Source organism: Stegostoma tigrinum, chromosome 37 (genome assembly GCF_030684315.1).
Source record: "Stegostoma tigrinum isolate sSteTig4 chromosome 37, sSteTig4.hap1, whole genome shotgun sequence".
NCBI lineage: Eukaryota > Metazoa > Chordata > Chondrichthyes > Orectolobiformes > Stegostomatidae > Stegostoma > Stegostoma tigrinum.
Window position 1 is genome coordinate 18,423,291 of NC_081390.1, and position 19,950 is coordinate 18,443,240.

At 41.5% G+C, this 19,950-nt stretch overlaps 1 protein-coding gene across 28 annotated transcripts in view; it reads left to right on the forward strand.

Annotated features, from left to right (window-relative positions):
* zmiz1a (zinc finger, MIZ-type containing 1a) overlaps nucleotides 1–19,950 on the forward strand; it is a 467,693-nt gene that overhangs the window by 433,052 nt on the left and 14,691 nt on the right. For 21 of the 28 annotated variants that reach the window (XM_059640362.1, XM_059640366.1, XM_059640364.1 and 18 more), the window contains 10 exons: nucleotides 1,214–1,400; nucleotides 1,537–1,607; nucleotides 4,384–4,434; nucleotides 5,663–5,834; nucleotides 7,993–8,173; nucleotides 10,682–10,892; nucleotides 15,615–15,720; nucleotides 17,766–17,926; nucleotides 18,182–18,249; nucleotides 19,752–19,820. In XM_059640362.1, coding sequence (XP_059496345.1) covers nucleotides 1,214–1,400; nucleotides 1,537–1,607; nucleotides 4,384–4,434; nucleotides 5,663–5,834; nucleotides 7,993–8,173; nucleotides 10,682–10,892; nucleotides 15,615–15,720; nucleotides 17,766–17,926; nucleotides 18,182–18,249; nucleotides 19,752–19,820 — 1,277 coding nt within the window. The remainder of the gene's footprint in view (nucleotides 1–1,213; nucleotides 1,401–1,536; nucleotides 1,608–4,383; nucleotides 4,435–5,662; nucleotides 5,835–7,992; nucleotides 8,174–10,681; nucleotides 10,893–15,614; nucleotides 15,721–17,765; nucleotides 17,927–18,181; nucleotides 18,250–19,751; nucleotides 19,821–19,950) is intronic. The other 7 variants (XM_059640374.1, XM_059640375.1, XM_059640376.1 and 4 more) reach the window with 3 other exon arrangements.

A 19,950-nucleotide genomic window follows, 5' to 3' on the forward strand; every position in this document is an offset into this window, starting at 1 on the left:
TGAGAGTCTGCATTACCCTTCGGGGAATTTACATGTAATTTAGTGAGTCAGGAAAACACGGATGATTTCATAGTGGTGGCTAATAGGTGGAAATATTGGTGGTGAGAAAAGCCGTTCCGGTTGTGTATGATCGCACTTGCAAATACAAAAAAAAGACAATGTTAGAGCGCTTGCGGAGCAGCGGTAGTGTCCCTCCCTCTGAGCCAGGAGGCCTGGGTTCCCACTTGCACCAGTGGTATGTAAGAACATAGAATCCCTACAGTGCAAGTGGAGGCCATTTGGCCCATCAAGTATGCACCAACCTTCCGACCACCCAAACCCACAAACCAGTGCTCTGCATTTAGCACGGCCAATCCACCTAAATTGCACATCTTTGGACTGTGGGTAGAAACCAGAGCACCCGGAGGAAACCCATGCAGACATGGGGAGAATGTGCAAACTCTACACAGACACTTGCCAGAGGTCAGAATCGAACTTGGAGCCCTGCTGCTTCACACTGCCAGGGACAATCTCTATGCCACCCATAATCTCTGAAGAGATTGATTAAAATTATCTGGACAACATAATGAACCAGTCATACAGGATTTCAGAAACATTATTAATATATGAGTTTGAGTTGGTTGTGTTTGTATTTGTAAATGCTTAACATTTGTTGTTTTGTCTAATTAAAATGTTGCACAAATTTGTTGATGACTAAATCTTATGAGTAATCCTGTTTAACCACTTCCACCTTCCACTTGAATTTGTTAGTTTCTTGCCCGCACTAACTCTGCTGTCTGAGGTATGTCACCTGTCTACTGTATCTTGTAATTGCAATATTTGCCCCATTTCGGACATTACCAACACCACTAAGTTTAGGGGATTTTGCGCCCCATGTTTTCAAGAAGGAGTTAGGTGTAGTACTTAGGACTGAAAGGATCAAAGGATATGTGGAGAAAGCCGGAACAAAGTTGGATGATCAGCCATTACCATAGTGAATGGTGAAGCAGGCTTTAAGGGCTTGATAGCCTAGGCCTGCTCCTATTTACTGTGTTTCTATGAGCCATTCTGATGTTGTCTAGGGGGTAACCAGCATCTTGACACCATTGCATTTGCCTCAGGATCCAGCTTTCAGCTTTGACTTCCTTTAGCTTGACCTAAGCTAGCCAGATCCCCATGACTTTGTGTTCAGCACCTCTTGTGAAAGCAATACAAGTAGATTTGTGTTTTGCAGCCAAGTTATGGAGCACAGCAGTATGGACCAAGCAGCCAGTTTGCCAGCCAGCCTGGCCAGTATCCAACAGGCAACCCTCAAAGGCCCATCACATCACCCAGTTACCCTGGCCAGAGGCTGCCTGGCCAACAGAGTACAGGCCAGTACCCTCCACCTCCAGTGAACATGGCTCAGTACTACAAGGCAAGTGCACATCTTACTGGTTTTCTATTGGGTGTATCTTGACCTGAATTGCCTATTCCTCAGATGAGCTGAATTGACTGCTGACCGCAATTTTTTTGTTTTTTCACATCCTGTCTCCCTCCCCTCCCTGCAACAGGCAGAGCAGTTTAATGGACAAAACAACAGTTTCGCTGGAAGTGGATATACCTACAGTCAAAGTAGTCTGAATGGGGTAAGTCCTCGAGGGGGAGAATATTTCTCTGTTGCTTGTTACATGGAACTTCTGAAATTCAGCAACCTGCCTAATATATTAGAATTTGTATTTAGTTTCTCCCTTTCACAACAGGACAATGTTATCGCTGCTTCTTTTCTGTAGAGTTTTGGTACAAAGCAGTCTTGAGTGGCTGGGGAGCCAGGATACCACTGTAAATGGAGCGACTTCAGGGGGAACATGATATTTTAGTTTTCTTATCTTGTGGTTGAAGGTTAGCGTGCCTGTCTGTATTTTGGTAACACCTGACAGGGCAAACTTCCCAGCCTTTACCACTGTTGTTATTAGACTCCAACCCTGGAAATGGGGAAGGGGCAAAATCAGGTAGAAATCCCCTCTCCCCACCCCAAGTGATTCCTGCTGCAAGTGTTACTGGTGCGGGCTGTGGGTGAAAGCAGGATTGGAATGTCCTCTCTCAGTCACCACAAAACTTATACTGGCTCATCAGATGCTCTGATTTTAACCACATATAATGGAAACCAGACTGGAGTTGAAGGGAGTTTATTGAATTGGGGAATAACTGACCCCAGTGTTTCCCACTGCCTTTTTGGAGCGTCCATAAAAAGTGTATATTCATATCAGTCTGCTAATCTAGTCAATGGACTGAATAGCAGAGCAGGGTAAGCTTGCCCAAGAGGCCACAACAGTCAGAGAGGGGGCTTGTAAGCCAGAAGATGGCTGGACCAGTTTTTAATTTGTTTACATTTGGGGAGAAGTGCTCCCCTGTGCCCCATGAGGAAGCCATGAGCCGTTTGTCCTTTTTTTTAAAAACCTTTGACCTCCTGCTTGTCTTACTTGTTGGGGAGTACACCCACAGATTTTAGGCTTCCTATGATCTTCCCCTTCCAAAAGGGGCTAGGATTCTGTGAAGATTGTGGACCTAACCAGACCTCCATGCCCTGAGTGCACAGTCCACTTTGAACTCGGGTGCACATCACGCTCCCCTTCACCCCCATTGTGTGAGACACTGCAAGTCTCTAACTTGTATAAGACATGTGAAGAAACATCCGGGGGATAGGAGACAATGGCGGCTGGAAGCCGGGAAGTATTCCAGGAAAAATAAACCCTTTCAGTCAAAGAAAAGAGTGAGAGGCAACTGTAGCAGGGAGTGGATTGAGGCTGAGGAGTGAGAGGGTTGCTGGAGAGGAGTGTAATTTACTTTAAAGGCTCCTTTCCCACCCCCTCTACTCCCATCACCCTTTCAGTAGAAGATGGGAGATTATTTTTCCTTCAATGTAACACGACTTGCCTCAAAAACATTTGTTACAGCAACAGGTTTGAAAAGCCAAATGCTAAATCACATTTTACTTTTGCACTTTCGGGTACTTGCTGTTTTTCAAGAACCTAAGTCAAAAATTTTACCAACTGATTACCCACAGCTTTCTTGACTTTCATACTGAATTCGGCCGGATTGACTTGGGATATTCCCGATTGGAATTTTGATGAAGAGCTGCGAAATGCTGGCCACTGAGAATTGCAGTAAACAGCAAGCTGTGTCAGTCCAGCCTCTCCCCATTCTTTGTAGGTCCCATCATATATCACCACGACTCCCATTTAAAAGCATGCTTAATGCATATAAATGATAATCAGTCGTGATGGGTCAAACTCACTATTTCTTTTCTCATTACAATATTACTTTCATCTGGTAGGTTGCATGTTTATATGAGAGTCAACTAACAGTTTTCTATGGATGCTAACTGACAATATTTTGAGCTCTGCATGTTTACGTAAGCATCCCACTGTATCACTTGAGAGCATAATTGTCCCATGGTTTGTTAAAACCTGCAGGTAGGTACAAGGTGCCTCTGTCCTGTTTTTTTTTGTAATATTTCCTGTTGGTAGTGTTTTGATTTAACGTTTTGCATGCTATTGTTGCATCTGTCCTCTGGCACGTTTCATTCATTAACTGGAGTTCCACTGTGGGGACCAGCCTTGTAAATGAATCCATCACTTAACTGAGTGTCACTGTTCTCTGGTGACTTAGATGGTGGTTTGAGCAATTGTGAATCAAAAATGCACTGTAAACCAACGGAAAGGGGAAGGATAGAATTGAAAGAGGAGACAGATAACGCTGTATCTGTTCCATAATTGTTGGTCTTTCATACTTAATTGTTTTGTATGCGTTGGACTTTTACTCCTAGATATGTGTCATTCTTACTAAAAATTGTCTTAGTTTGTGCTTAGTTCACAGTATTTTTGACATTTATTTGGGTCTGGTTGTATTTCTGGTACTTTTTGCACCACAGTTAAAATTCTCTGAATTTAATCCTTCTATCTTGGTGGGCCCCATGGTTCAGATGCCAGATTCATAGTCATCCCTTTTTCAATTGAGGCACAGTTTTCTCTTTGCACCCAATTCCAGCATTTCTAGTCTCCGAGCTCCCACATCATTAGTGCCAAATCCTCGGGAGGTAAACTGCCATTCCAGGAGCACATTTCCAAAACAACCTTCCAACTTAATATATGGGAATGCACCATTGACTGTGTAAGCTGTTAGTGCCATACTTTAGGACTTTTGATGCTGCATAGTTATTGGTGCTTTCTCAGTGTTGCAACGTAGGTATCGACAGGTTATGTCACATGAGAAAAGCAATGCTTTTGCTTTAACTATGGAATAACAATGTTGAGCTAGCAAATTTTTACAGTACAGTAAACCTGCCAATTCTGTTTTTTATTACTAATGAACACAATAATTGGAAACGTCCCATCCTCTTCTGATCGCTGACTGCCTGACTAGTGTCCTCTCTGTCTCTCCATCACAAATGCTGGGAGTGGAAAAGAAACCAAAGTAAGATTACATGATTCTTACTGATTCTACTCCACACATTAAAAACAAATGCTTAAATTTTTTTTTTGTTAATTAATTAATTAAACAAATTGACGGCTGATATCTGTTCACTTACATAGCTGACATTTTACATGATCACAGTATCTGACTACTAATACTTGTGGCAGAATGTAAAGGGAGTTGTCTTCACAGATGAGTGACCTTTTCAAGATTTGGAAGTGCAAGTGAAAGGCTCAAGTTCTTAGAGGAGGACACTGGGTCAAAGACAGCAGGAATGACTATAAGGAGAGAGAAGCCACGACCAGAGATTTGGGTGGAGGAAGGGAGGAAGCCACCAGATAAACAAGTTCTGAAGCTTGTGCTAGAGCAGAATGACAGGAGCAAGTGGTCCTGGGCTTCTGAGATCACGGGGCAAAGGAATTGGAGTCGGAGAGATGATGTGACAAACCTTGAGTACGTTTCAGGAAGGAAGAGCACGTAGGAAACTGTGTACTTGGAGAGCATGCTTGGAGCATACAGAGAAAAATTCCGAGCTGTAGCAGCACAGAAATGTAAAGATTAGAACATGCTGCACAAAGGATAGTGGAGCAATGTGAGGCATTCGGTCAGATAAAATATGATTGTATTTTGCATTTTTTTTAGAAGTATTTAATCTCCTTAACCTCTCCACGTTGCTACTATTCAGTTGAAAAAAAGCCTGGGGATTGCACATTCCAGACAGAAATAGCTGAAACCCAGCTTTTGAGATCTGCCAGCTGCGTTTTAAATTGGGTCATGGCACTGTCTTGTTCCCGGTCAGTGGGCGTTTTCTCAGTCTGAAATGTTTCTTCCCTACAGCTGACATGTTATATAAGGAATGTGATGAATGGGGATGGGGCCCTATATGTGACAGATTGTGTTATTAGATACCAGTTGGCTCTGAGTAGATGTAGGTCGGTCCTGCATGGTTTTGTACAAAGGGGAAGGGTTCTGTTTGATAAAAGGGTGGCTTTTTTCTGCCATATTCCTCTGACTGTCCTAGCTTTTCTCTAAGCACCAAATAAGTCAACCGTTAACAAGCTTTTAGGAACGGTGCAAAATTTCTACCATAATTTCTGTGGATTAAAAAGTTACTACTGTCTCTTGCATGATACTGTTATTGAATTAGAATCACCATGAATCCAATACTTGACAGTGCATATAACATGTGAAGCACTCCGTACAATCATTGCTTCTTCTTTCTTTTTAGCCTCCAAGGTCCGTGGCAAGTTACCCTCATTCTCCTGTGCCGGGGAATCCCACTCCGCCCATGACTCCAGGAAGCAGTATTCCACCATACTTGTCTCCTAACCAGGATGTAAAGCCACCATTCCCACCTGATATCAAACCCAACCTCAGCTCCTTGCCACCGCCACCTCCAAGTGAGTCGGATGCGAAAGGCAAATGTTTTTAAAACTGGGATCACGATGTGCAGTGAAGGAAGCAGCTCTTCAAATCTCCGCTTCTTACCTTGTAGCCCGATCTAATGCAACTCCAGCAGGGCTTTCAGTTTGTACGCATGAAGCAATCATAAATACAACTTGTATGTTCTTATTCTAAAGAGTCGGACAGAACCACTGCAGAACCTGTAAACAGAAAATTAACAGTAGTTTTGACAAGGAGTCCATGATCTTGCACTGCTAATTTGACAAAAGGAGTAGTGGAGTTGGCTTATTTTACCAGTGTGTGATCAGAATTTCCATTGAAGTTATGAGCAGGAGAATGCTCCTTGACATTAGCGGTGTCAATGTCAAATTTCCTTCTTGGAATATGTACCTGAAAGCAACTGTCAATTCCAAATCTCGTCTCCATCTTGTTAACTTAAATCCCTAAGTAGATATCAATCACCTTTTTGTACTTTGCATATATAATGGAGCAGAAGAAGGGAGGAGAATTTCCTTCAGTTGTGCCTCACTGAAAGTAGGGTTTCCATTGAGGCAATGTGGTGGGGGGGATGAATAGGTGCAGAGGGAATGTGCCCCCATGGTCTACTTGAGATCTGTATCCATATTCTCACCTTGACTGTTTTTGCTGGCTTACCTTCAGTTTAATGGTTATGGCCCGTGTCAGTCTGCGAGCTGAGGACCATCAAAGCCCGCAGCGGAAAGACTTAGAAAAGTACTTAATAAATCTAATGGGAAATCCAACAAATGCATTTCCAGTTGAGTTTCAGTAGTGTAGTTATCACAGTTTTGCCCACCTCATGATCTCACCCCGTTGGTTAACAAAGATGCCTCTCATTTATTTGTTTCACATTTCCTGAATGACCTGAGCAGTTGGGTCTGCTAGACTTTGTTAAGTGATGTTATCAGGAGAGCAGAATTCCAGGAGTGCAGATTGCTGTCAGTCTGTTCTGCTGAAGCCAAATCTTATAAAGTGCAGTTCCCTTTAAGTCTCCTAACTATAAATTGACTTTACAATGTCACCACCTAAACGGTTAAACTGTTTGCATCATCATGTTCCTTCACCTGTCTTGTTGAGGATGCTTAAACCATTCTGAGTATTTATCACATTGTCTCTTATATTCTGAATATTCATATGGCCATATATCAGTAAGCTTTTAGATTACACAAACAGCACACTTGCAATGTCCAAAATATGCTCCTTAATTTTTTATTAAGTGACTTCCTTTTGTATCAGTCAATCTTCTCGCCCAAAATGTCCTGGAGATGATCCAGAATTTTTTTGTCATGCATCTCATTTTAGAGCAGAGAGCTGAACAAGTTTCTTCACATGAAGGGTGAAGCATCTGGAATGATTTTCAAACTGACTGGTTGTGATTTGTTGAAGAGTATTTCCATCGCTGTTAAGTGGTTGGGGGATAGATAGTTTTGGGGACAATCTGCAGTCAAAAATACTGACTGTTGACTGGTGTTCATAACTTTGATAATTACATCTCTAAGCCCAACAGTGAAGTTTTACACCCATAGCTACCCCCCTACTCAAAAGGCTTAAAATGTTGTTTAAAATCAGTTGGATTATTTTCACAGTGTATTTTTGCATTGAACATTTAAACTTCACTGTGTTTCCCTGAGTATATGCCAAGTGTGTGATTTGCATGTAAGAGTCTATTTGCATGGACTGAGTCAAATGCAAATCAGATCAGATTGCTTTCATTGGGTGAAGTTCATCAGTTAGGAATCATGTATTAACAATGCTTCATGTAGGATATAGGGCACCTTTGGCACAGTGGTAGTGCCCCTATCTCTAAGCCAGCAGCCCCATGGTTCAAGTCCCAGCTGCTCTAGAACAGGTTGATCAGGAGGTATCTGTTCTTGGGATAAGGCTAGCGGACACTGGAGGGATGGAGAGCTGGTTTGCAGAGGGATAAAGCAGGACTGTTTTGCCTCCTCACCCAGCCAGGGTAAAATTTACGACAGTCCTGCTGAATCCTCTGGAGCAGAGGATCTCTAGACCACCCTCCCACCCAGGGCAAGATGCACAGCCACACAAAGTCCGGGGATGTGAAAAAAGAGAGAATTGTTCCGATGAAGTGAAATCTGGTGATGATATGAAAACCACATTTTTACTGTGTCACAGATGCTAAAGGGAAAGTTGACACTTTCTCTCCCTCTTTGGTCTCAGCCAATGATGAGCTGCGGCTGACATTCCCAGTCCGAGATGGTGTGGTTTTGGAGCCCTTCCGACTGGAGCATAACCTGGCAGTCAGTAACCATGTCTTCCACCTGCGGCAGTCAGTGCACCAGACATTAATGTGGAGGTAAGAACATGAGTGGAAATCATTTGCGTTTGGATAGTGCCTTTCACATCCTCAGGGTATGTCTGGGTTTGGAAGTCAGTCACTATTGTTTTATAAGCAGCTGCAGCTATTAGCTTACACACTGCTAGATGTTATTGGTGTGTATAAAATTATGATGGGACTGGCTGCTGGGATGATGTTTCCCCAACCAGGAATTGCAAGGTAAAAGGGTCTGTCTGAAACAATGTGCCAGGGTTTCAGAATTACACGATAGACTATTTCAGACTGAGTTGAGGAGAAATTTCTTCACTGTCTGAAATTCTGTACTCCATAATGCTGTGGAGGCTAAGTTGCTGTATATATTTTAACAAAGAACTAATTTCTAGAGCCTAAACGTGTCAAGGGGTATGGAGAGAGAGAGTAGGAGTAAGGCATTAAGACAGAGGATCAACTTAGATTATGTTAAATGGGAGAGCAAGCTTGATGGAGTGAATGGCCTCCTCCTCTTTTCTATATTTGCCTCTAAAGTCTTAAAATGAGCACTGCAGTAAATGATCAGTGAATCTGTTCTAGGGATGGCAAGACACCAGGAAAAATTCCTGGGCTTCTTTTCCAGTAGATGCCATGGATTATTTTACATCCACCTGAATAGGATGACGGGGCTTAATTTTATTCACGTTTCACTCAAAAAAAAAGCTACTCCATCAGGACTGCTGTGAATGGAGAGTGTAATTGCTGTTAGCGAGTTTTGAGAAGATTCGTAGCTCAGGTTGAGGTTCTTGCTGTAATTGCTGTGTCTGAGGCCTGAATTTGAGCCTGAACTTGCAATCTTCTATCCTGAAGGGAGAGAGCTAGCACTAAACCAAGCCAGCTATTGGAGCAGTACCAGATACTCAGGCTGCGATTTATCATATAAATTTTTTAAAAGCATTGAAATATTTCATCATTGTAGGACAGAAGCTGCTGAAGTCATACTGAAATCCCAGTTTACAGGCATGTTTATGTGAAATTCTCTTGCTATTTTGTAGCAGCATTGATCTAAATAGTTAAAATGGTGCAAATGTCAACGTTGCTTTCACTTTGACATCTGTCTTGTCACTGCACTATGCTGGGTTGTATCTCAGTCCTTTTGCCCGTTAAGTGGATACAACAAGGCATGGGAGCATGATGCTTATTACTGTCCTATTAATCCAGAGGCCTGGGTTATTGACCCAGAGACACAAGTTCTAATCCCAGCAAGATACATGAGGATAATGAGCATTTATTGCCCACCCCTAGTTGCCCTTGAACTGAGTGGCTTGGTAGGCCATTTCAGAAGATACTTGAGAGTCAACCAGCTGGGGTGTGGAGTCACATGTAGGCCAGACCAAGTGATGAATACAGTTTTCCTTCCTAAAGGACAGTTATGAGCCAGGCGGGTTTTTCTGACAATCGATAATGGTTTCATGGTCATCCAGTAGATTTTTAATTCCTGATTTTTTTTATTGAGTTCAATTGCACCATCTACCATGGGGGAATTTGAACCCAGATCCTCAGAACATGTGCTGAGTTTCTGGATTAATAATCCAGCAATAATACCAGAAGGCCATCGCCTCACCATTACTAAATTAAATAAACCTGGAATGAAAAATCAAGTGACCATGAACCTTTAGATTGCTGTAAAGCCCCTTTTGTTTCATTTGTATCCTTTAAGGAAGGAAATCTGATGATTGTTCCTAGTCTGCATGTGACTCCAGAACCACTCTAATGTGGCTGACCCTTAAATGCCCTCTGGAAGGTATGAAAAGCTGTAGTAATTTCCTGCCTAATGGTGTGGCTCCTTCATACAACCGTAGGCAGTTCAAGAAGTTGACTCCTTGGGAACTGGCATCGATGATGGCTTTGCCCAACCTCCCTTGAATGAGTAAAGAAAAAAATCTCTGGTTGACTGTGGATGTCAAGAGAAGCGGAAGAAATTCCTTCCATTCTCTTACCGTTTTCTGATTTGGAATGTGATGTGCTGTTATACTGATGTGAATCAGACACATTTATCAACGCTAACAAAGGTTAGAACAGTGACTCAGCAAGATTACCTGATCAGGAGCTGAGAGATGGAGACCTTAAATCTCTCGGGTTCACTTTGCTAGATTTTGACTCAACTGTGATGCTCAAACGCTGTCTAGTGTGCTGACTATACTAGTAAAGCTTGCACATGAATAATGGAACATACTGGAGAGATCCCAGTCATCTGCAATATTTGGACAGAGCTAATCATACCAGGAAAGATAGGGACAGAATGCTGGAAGTTTTGAAAAAAAAATTGTAGGATCTTTTATAGGTATTTTCAGCTGTCAAGATAGAAGGATACTGGATCCCTTCAAAACTTCCAGCTTTATGGAAGACGACACTATTGGAACCAGTGGCATTGAGTCCGCATGGAGAAATAGCGGCCACACTGGATTGCGAGCGTTTTTTTTGTGTGCTGAGATTGTGTTGCTTTGGTGTGTAATTTTGTGCTTGATTTCTGCAATTTATTTGAATCTATTACAGATCTGACTTGGAGCTTCAGTTTAAATGTTATCACCATGAAGACCGGCAGATGAACACCAACTGGCCAGCATCTGTCCAGGTCAGTGTGAACGCCACACCCCTCACCATTGAGAGAGGTGACAACAAGACCTCTCACAAGCCTTTGCACCTGAAGCACGTCTGTCAGCCAGGAAGGAATACCATCCAGATCACAGTCACTGCTTGTTGCTGTGTAAGTATGATCAAATCTCTTACTTTGTCCTAATTTGTGTCTTAGTATAAAATATCTCCTTTTGTCTTTGGTATGTCTTTTTCACTAAGCTGCCTGTAGGCCTCCTGATTATCTGCTCCAAGGCCTTTCCATGTACTTCGAAGTTGCACATGAGTTTGCCTTAGGAACAGTTGAACTCTGATCTCCTTTCTCCATTTCGGGCCCATGCTTGTGGGCTTGAGAAACAGCTGTAAGAAAAATTCTTTTGAGCTGGCACTGTGCTGTGCAGCATCCACTCAGACTTTGCCACCATTCTTCCTTGGAAGGAAGAATAAGTTCACTTTGCAAGTTTTGGGATTTACAACAACTGTTTTAAAATGACAATGCTTTAAAATGATTGCATGTCAGAGTGAAGCCTGTTTTTGTATAGCAGAGACAGTCCCACACTCGTGAATGATTATCTCAGTTCCAAATCTACTAATCATCATATCAATGCTCATGGAGAATTTCCTGCTGCCTTATTTGCTCAGCAGCTTAATGCTATCCGGGCTACCAGTCTCCACCATCTGTTAATGCTTTTAACAGAACAAATGTCACTTCTCCACTTGATATGTTATTCTTTCCCTGTATTGCATTGTGACATAGTGCTCCTTACACAGTCGCTGCAACCTGGAGTTTTCTGCTGCAGAGGTGTACTCAGAAATCTACTTTGAAATCTATGATTTTTTTTATGCAGGCAGCAGTTTACTCACAAATTTTCTGCCAGTCTTAAGAAACTGAGGAAAAGTAAATATTAGCTGAAACAATTCCTAGGGTAAACAAAGAAATAAGATCATGCATCTCTCCTTAAGTGTGGAAATCAAAATTTGAAGCCATCTAACTATCATCCATGCATCTTGTGCACAGGAGATATCTAAGATTCTGCAATCATGGAAGCTTTCCAAATGTTAATGTAATGTAATTCATACATATTCCTCAAAAATTATATTCAAAGCAGCAGAAAACTCAATCCAGATCTCGCCAAGCAAAAAATAAGGAAAATTGCCTTAACAAAAATCTCTTTTCATAAGCCCATAAAATTTGGGATAAATTTTATGCCCACTTTAAACCAGCAGAGAAAGAAATCATTGTTTACACAGTCATCAAAATGATTCAAGACATGCCTTATCACAGTGATTGATGAATGAGTAGAAACAACGCAGAAATTTGGATGTAACTTGAGTATGTGCATAACAAACAAGCAGCTTTGTTTATCTTTTAGCATTAGAAATTGGCTCGGTGCCCCAAAATGCAAACATACAAATGAGGAGCAGGAGCCAGCCCATCAAGTCTGCTCTGCCATTCATTAACAGCGTAGCTGATCTCATTGTAACTTTAAATCCATGGTCCCACATACCCCTGGTAATTTTTTACCCTCATGCTTAACAAAAATCTACCTATCTCTGCCTTAAAAATGTTCAAGGACTTTGCTACCATAGAATTTTTCAGGAAGAGATTTCTAAAGAATCACAACCCTCTTTGGAAGAATTTCAACTCATCTGTTTTAAATGATAGTCCTTGATATTGAACAGGGACCCCTAGGTCAATATTTTCCCATAAGAGAGAACATTCTCTGTGGTCAAGACCCCACATGATCTTTTCAATCATATCACATCCTCCTCTTTAAACACCAGTAGAAATAAGCGTGGCCTGTCCAACCTCTTTTCATAAGATAACAGTCTCAGAGGCTCGGAGTTCTAAAACAAATAACTTACTGCCTGACTTCCCAAGGCACACATTAGGAGTCTGACAGAGTACTTCCTGCTTGCCTGGATGAGTGTAACTGCCAAAAAACCTCATAAGAATGTGACACCAACTAGGACAAATTAGCCCACTTGATAGGAGCAGTATCTACAAGCTTTCACTCCCTTCACCATTGAAGTTCACTAGCATCAACATGTACCACCTACTGGATGCACTGCAGAAATTCACCAAGGCTCCTTCCTTAACAACGTCCAAATTTACAACCACTTCAATCTTGAAGGACAGTGATAGCATAAAACTGGGATGCCACCATCTGCAAGTTCCTCTCTGAACTGTGCTCTATCCTGACTGTTAAATAAATCACTATTCGTTTAGTGTCACTGGGTCAAAATCGTGGAAACCCTCCCTAGTGGCATTGTGAATCCATTTTCACCCGATGGACTGCTGCAATCCCAGAGGTGGCTACCACCTCGAGGGCAACAAGAGAGGGGCAATAAATGCTTGCCCAGCAAATGACATCTCAAAAATAAGTATTAAAAAAAATTCCATGCCTGGTATTAGTCTGACAATTCTTCTATGAACTGCTTTCAACTCACTTTCATCCTTTTTTAAATAAGGAGACCGATACCGTACACAGTACTCTAGATGTGGCCTCAGCCAGAGCCCTGTTTAACTGAAATACAACCTCATTACTTTTGTATTCAGTTTCCCTCACAATAAATGATAACATACAAGTACCTGCATACTAATGTTTTATAATGTATGGACAAGGACACCTAGATCCCTTTACATCTCCGAGCTCTGCAATCTCTCACCATTTAGATACTGTGCTTTTTCTATTCCTCCTGCCAGAATGAACAATTTCATATTTTCCCACATTATACTCCATTTGGCGTATCAATGCCCATTCACTCACCCTACTATTTGTATCTTCTTTATGACCTTTCCACAATTTACTTTCGTACCTATTTTGATGCCTCAGCATATTTGGCAACAAAACTTTAGTCCCTTCACGTACCTAAATCGTTAACAGTTGAGGTCCCTGTAGCACATCACTCTCTATATCAAGACAATCTGAAAAACACCCATTTATGCCGAATGCCCGCTTCCTGTTAGTTGTCCAATCTTCACATATCTTTGGCTGCACTTTCATGGAAAATCCTAATTTCTCATTTAAAATACAAGTGGTAAAAAGTAGGTATCTAAGTGTAGATAACATAGAGTTAAAAGAAAAACTCAGTTCATTATATGATGTAGAAACCATAGGATATCGAGTCATAGAGTTGTATAGCACAGAAACAGACCCTTCATTCCAACTCTTCCTTGCAAACAGATAACCTAAATTAATCTGGTCCCATTTCCCAGCATTTGGCCCATATCCCTCTTAAACGCTTTCTATTCATGGACCCATCCAGATGTCTTTTAAATATTGTAATTGTACCAGCCTCCACCACTTCCTCTCGCAGCTCATTGTGTATACGTGTCCCCTTCTGTACAAAAAAGTTGCCCCTTAGGTCCCTTTTAAATCTTTCCCCTCTCACCTTAAACCTATGCCCTCTAGTTTTGGACTCCCTAACCCTGGGGAAAAGACCTTGGCTAGTCACCCTATGCATGCCCTTCATGACTTTATAAACCTCTATATGTCACCCTTCAGCCTCCAATCCTCCAGGGAGAATAGCCCCAGCCTACTCAGCCTCACCCTATACCTCAAACTTTGCGACACTGGCAACATCCTTGTAAATCCTTTCTGTACCCTTTCACGTTTATTGTTGAAGAATCAGAGACAGAAAATGAATTGGGTAAAAAAATTTGAGAGATCAGTAGAGAGACAATAAACGTGTTTTTTTTTCCTTACGGAACTTATCCTGCGTGCACATTTCACTTGTGCTATCTACCATGTGCCAGTTTTATTATTAGTCACTCATGGTTATTCCCATTGTATTTTTTGTGGCTCATTGGATCATATGATGTCTTATAATGTAAAGAGCATTACAATGTATTATGCACAATATACTACTTTGTTGGTAAGCTTTGTTTAATCTAACCTAAGCCTTTAGCCACTGATCTCTAGTCCACTTAAGTTAATACAGCCTGAAGTTGGTTACCGGTGACGCGGTAGCTTTACAGCAAGAATAGTACAGCACTTCTACTTAAATGTAAAAACCGAAAGAACTGGAGATGCCGTAAATCAGAGACAAAAGCAGAAGTTGATGGAAAAGCTCAGCAGGTCAGGCAGCATGTGTGAAGAGAAATCAGAGTTGACTTTTCGGGTTCAGTGACCCTTCCCTAGAACTGAGTAAGAGTCACTCGATCCAAAACATTAACTGATTTCTCTCCACGGATGCTGCCAGACCTGCTGAGCTTTTCCATCAACTTCTACTTTTGTCTTTTGTGCTTTACGCACTTGGACACATCTGTGTGTGTCAGAAGAAAACAGCTTGAAATGACTACCTATCCACATTCAAAACATCCAACGCCCTGAGCTTGCAAGTGCAATGTATGCTCTTAAAACTTTTAAATAAAGAAATAATGTGGAGACTGCCTGTGATGATTAATTTTAAAACCCTTTTGCTTCTGTTCCTGATGCTCATTGGTAATACTGAAAAATCTCAACCATGCCCAATGAGGCAGAAATGTGCTGGCATGTGGGAAAGTAACGACAAAGAAAAATTCCTGTCAAAAGAAAATCTTCTTGGGGAGTAAATGGTGTTGTGACAGATTTGTATCAGTAAATACACACAGCGTGCAAAGTAAGGGATGCTGGCTACACATTTAATGTCAGATTTTTATTTAAATTTGGACACCACAGTTCCTATTTTGCAGATTTATGAATCATGTATCGAATTTACTGTCTTGAAACAAACGTCTGTGATAGATTTCTGCTGATGTATAGCTTCATTTGTTGCCTGGGGAATAATCCGACATTATTCATTGGGAAAAAGATCCTTGTGCTTCCTGAGTGTCACTAATCCCATGCTCTATCTCACTCTCTCCTTACAGTCGCACTTGTTTGTACTTCAGTTAGTTCATAGACCATCAGTCCGCTCTGTGCTTCAAGGCTTGTTGAAGAAAAGGCTTCTTCCTGCTGAACATTGCATCACAAAAAGTAGGTGGACAGGGATGGTATTTTATAAAATGGATATAGATTTTTTTTTTCAGGAGTTCTTGCCTCATGCGTTGCAAAGTGGTAAGAGCCTTTTCATCACATTGACATCAGAATGAACAGAGATTATTAGACTTTCCCAATTCAGTGGCATGTCTTCAGATTAACCATACTGTTTTGATGCTTTTTCAAATAATTCCAAGTAACCAGAGAGAAAGTTGGTTCAGGGAAACCCAGTGGAAGGTGTTTTCTGAAGAAGGGTCTGGGCCCTAAACATCAGCCTTCCTCCTCCTCTGATGCTGCTCGGCCTGCTGTGTTCATCCAGCTGTACACCTTATTATCTTAAGCCCAGTGGAAGCCCCTTGCTACTTCCCAACATGAAAACCTACAAACGTACAGTTTCTTTATCCACTGTTTTAGGTGACACAAGGACAGAAGGGAAGGAGATCAGAAAATTGGTTAAGTGGATTCATCAGAGGGATAGGGACCTCTTCTGGGAGGGAAGGTGGTTAAGAAAGGAACTGACAGAAGTTTTCAAAATCGCGAGGGGACTGGATAGAGTAGATAGGAAAATTCTATTTCTGTTCGTGAAAGGAATCAAGAACAAGCGAGCACAGATTGAAAGCAGTTTGCAAAAGAAGCAAATGCACTGCGAGAAAAAAGTTTTTTCACACATTGAGTCGTTCAGTTGGGAATGTACTGTCTGGAAGTGTGGTGAAGGTGGGGCATTCAGAATGGAGTGGGGTGGTTACTTAAAGAGAAACAATATGCAAGGATATGGGAAAAGGTTGGAGAAAGGCACGAAATCATGATGCTTTTTGGACAGTCAGTCAGACACAATGGTCCAAATGTCGTGCAACAATTCCGTGTAAAACTATTGGTATTTCTGTTTGATAAGGCAAAGGAGTGTCTGAGGTGATTCTCACACAGACACAGTCCTTTTGCAGAACGTATATACTCCGTCAGCCGTGGATTATTGATGTCACTGATCATTTCACAAAGTAGAAAGGAAAATTGAAGCCTATGTGTTAATTTTGCTCTTGGATAACCTCATCAACTTGTGTGCCATAAATCAGAGAGATCAATTATTCATTGTTGATCATAGACCCAATCACTTTGATTTCTCTAACAGGCAATTTGAATGGCTTCTTGCAAGACTAACTGTTCCCCGTTGCTGTTCGCAATCCATTGTTCAGTCTCTCACATCAGAGCCGACTAACCTGAGGTCTTTGAGAGAACGTGACTATTACAGACACTGCCCTTGAAAGGAGAGCAATTTGAAAAGAAACAGGAAGGATACCTAATTTTGGGCTGGTGGTGATCTATTGTGGAAAATAAATGCCATATGACTAGGCCAAAGCTAATAGTGGCTTACTTCACTTTGTGTTTATATGTTTGCTGCCGAGAGAATGCAGACATCAACTTGCCAATTGCTTTTAGCTCGAATTTATTTCAACTCCCATCGTGAAGGTAATGGTTAACAAGTTTGTCTCTGGCTTTTAGCATCGGTCTTCCTTGCTTAGGAATTGATGTGCCCATTATACAAGTGTTGGTCTTGACAATGACATGGGTGGCAGATCTGAGTTGTCACCCAGATTTTACACGCACATACATGACCACCTGTCAGGATAGAAGATTGTCACCAAATTGTTTCTCATTCTTGACCCAAAAGTCCACATCAGAATTGGAATCATATGGTCCTGTGTGGCTCTGGGACAGAAACTGAGTATTTTTAAGACCCTTTGGTCATTTCCTTAGCCTCTTGCCAGGTGAGAGATCAGAGAAATGTCACACAAACCCCAATCTTGGCCGCACATGTCGCTTGGAAGAGACCTTCAGATTTCTCTCCAACGTTATGCTTTTAAATAACCATACTCAAATTGAAAGGTCATGAGTGAGATGTCAGGTACTTGAAGAAGGTGGTGATGTAATAATGCAGAATTCTGACAGAGTCAATTCATTCGTTATAAGGTGCATTTGGTTTGAGAGTATGTTGCATCTGCATCTGTGACAATGGCACCGCTGATAAATTCCATCTTGTTAATCAGTAAAAAGGAATTTCAGCAGCGTGGCAGCTTCCTCGGGCAGTGCTACATTAAATGGAGAAGATGGAGTGGAACAGACAGCAATCAAGGTATCTCTGAAGTGTCCCATCACGTTCAGACGGATCCAGCTACCAGCGAGAGGCCATGACTGTAAACATGTACAGGTTAGTATTCCCACCCTCCCTGTCTTTCCCTGTGTATTTAAAGTCATTTAATGTTGAAGTTGGTGTTAAGTGAGAGCTAGCTTGTGTCTGAAAGGGTAGTTTACCAACTTAAACCTAAAACGGGAGAGCTGGCTAACTGAGAGGAACCCATAGTGTGGAAAATTTGCTCGCTGTCTATTCTTGACTAATGTTCTAGATGCTCTATGCAATATGCATTGATAGGATTTTCTGTGTCATGTTCCCTTGTTCCTACAGTGTTTTGATTTGGAATCGTACTTGCAACTGAACTGTGAGAGGGGAACATGGAGATGCCCTGTTTGCAAGTAAGTAAAAGATTTGAGCTAAAATAAAAGTAATACTCCAGATGCTGGAAATCTGAAGTAAAAACAGCAAATATCTGGCAGTATCTGTGGAGGAAGAGATTGAGCCGTTGTAAGAGAATTGTGAATCTTCACCCATGAAGTGCCATGATGTTTGCTGGCTGCTTCAGGATGCTTTTTTAAAAATATTCCTTCCTTATGGATTCAATAACTTGTACTTGCAGAGCTTGATTGGATAAAACATAATGCTAAAAACTTCCCTCAAAAGCTTGGTTTGTGAGACAAACTGCAGATTGGGTCTGCCTTTCCAAGATTTCATGGTGCAATTCTAAGATGAGCAGGAAATTTTCCCAGACATCCTGGCCACCATTCCTTCCTTCAACACTACTGAAATAAAAAAAGTTATTTATGTTGCTGGAGTTTGTCCTGTTTGCTGACACAACAGTGCATTAACTTTCTGAGGGACGAAATAAAATGCTTAATGAGTGCAAGTGTCATTTTACTTGAAAATAGAAGGGGCATCAGTATGCACAGAACCCTTGCTATTTCTCTGTGGGTCTATCCAAGTTGCTGTTTGCAGAGAAAAGTTACCCATGGGAATTCTCAGTTAAATGTAGAGACTTCTTTATTCCCACAGAAGATTGATTTGAGTAAAACATAGCGGAGACCATTTCTGCTTGTGTTTGTTTTTCTTTCCTGCTCAATTCAGTAAACAGTGGCAGGTAAAACTTCTCAAAATAGTCCTTGTCGCAGAGTCTTCGTGTTACAGAAGGCATCTGTTTGGCCCATCAGGTCCATGCTACCTCTCTGTAGAGTCCCTTTCCCCTGGTTTCACCCCTTGGCACCACAATTATGTTCAAACCTCTTTCGTTTTCAAGAATTCTTTCCCCCTTGTTGACATTATCCAGGGCATATTTATTTTGCAGGTTATTGGGTGTTTTCCAGACTGTATGTTCCATCTAAAGTCTAATGCATTCAGCTGCAAAGCTCTGTGTACTGCGCTGGTTGATCTTGGGTTTGTATTCACTTCAGAAAAAGTTGGACAATGAAAAATCTCCCAACACCATCAGAGAATTGGCTTTAGATTTTTCTCCTGTCATCAAAGATAGAACTGTGCAGCAAAAAAAGGCCATTCAGCCTCTTACGTGCCAGTTTTTTGAAGGCCATTCAATTAGTCACATTCTTGTGCTGTTTTGTCACAGACTTAGTGTCTACTTTTCTGTTGTTTATCCAATCTGCCTGTGAAATTAGTACCAAATCTGTTTCCATCACCTCTTCAGGAAGAGTGTTCCAGATCATAAGTGGGTCATGAAAAACCAATCCTCGTTCCAATTGCCCCATTTCAGCCTCTTTTAATCTTCTCAATGGAATCAACTTCTCTCCACACACCCTATCAAGTTTTAATTTCAGAGAAATTGGGTGATTGTTACACTTTATCCTGAAATGATAGCTGTGTTCACTTTTGTAGGGAAATTACTGACAATATTCTTTTCTTTCAATGGCAGTAAAACAGCTCTCCTGGAAGGACTTGAAGTTGACCAGTACATGTGGAGCATCCTATCCAATATTCAAAAGTAGGTTTTACTTAAGGTGATTTTCTTTTGTCTGGTCATAGTGAAAAGGAAATCGAGTCTAGCTACCTCGTCTTTTTAGGAGTTCCACAGTTATCAATGAGGGTGCTTTCGTCTTCCGAATGTGGAAGTG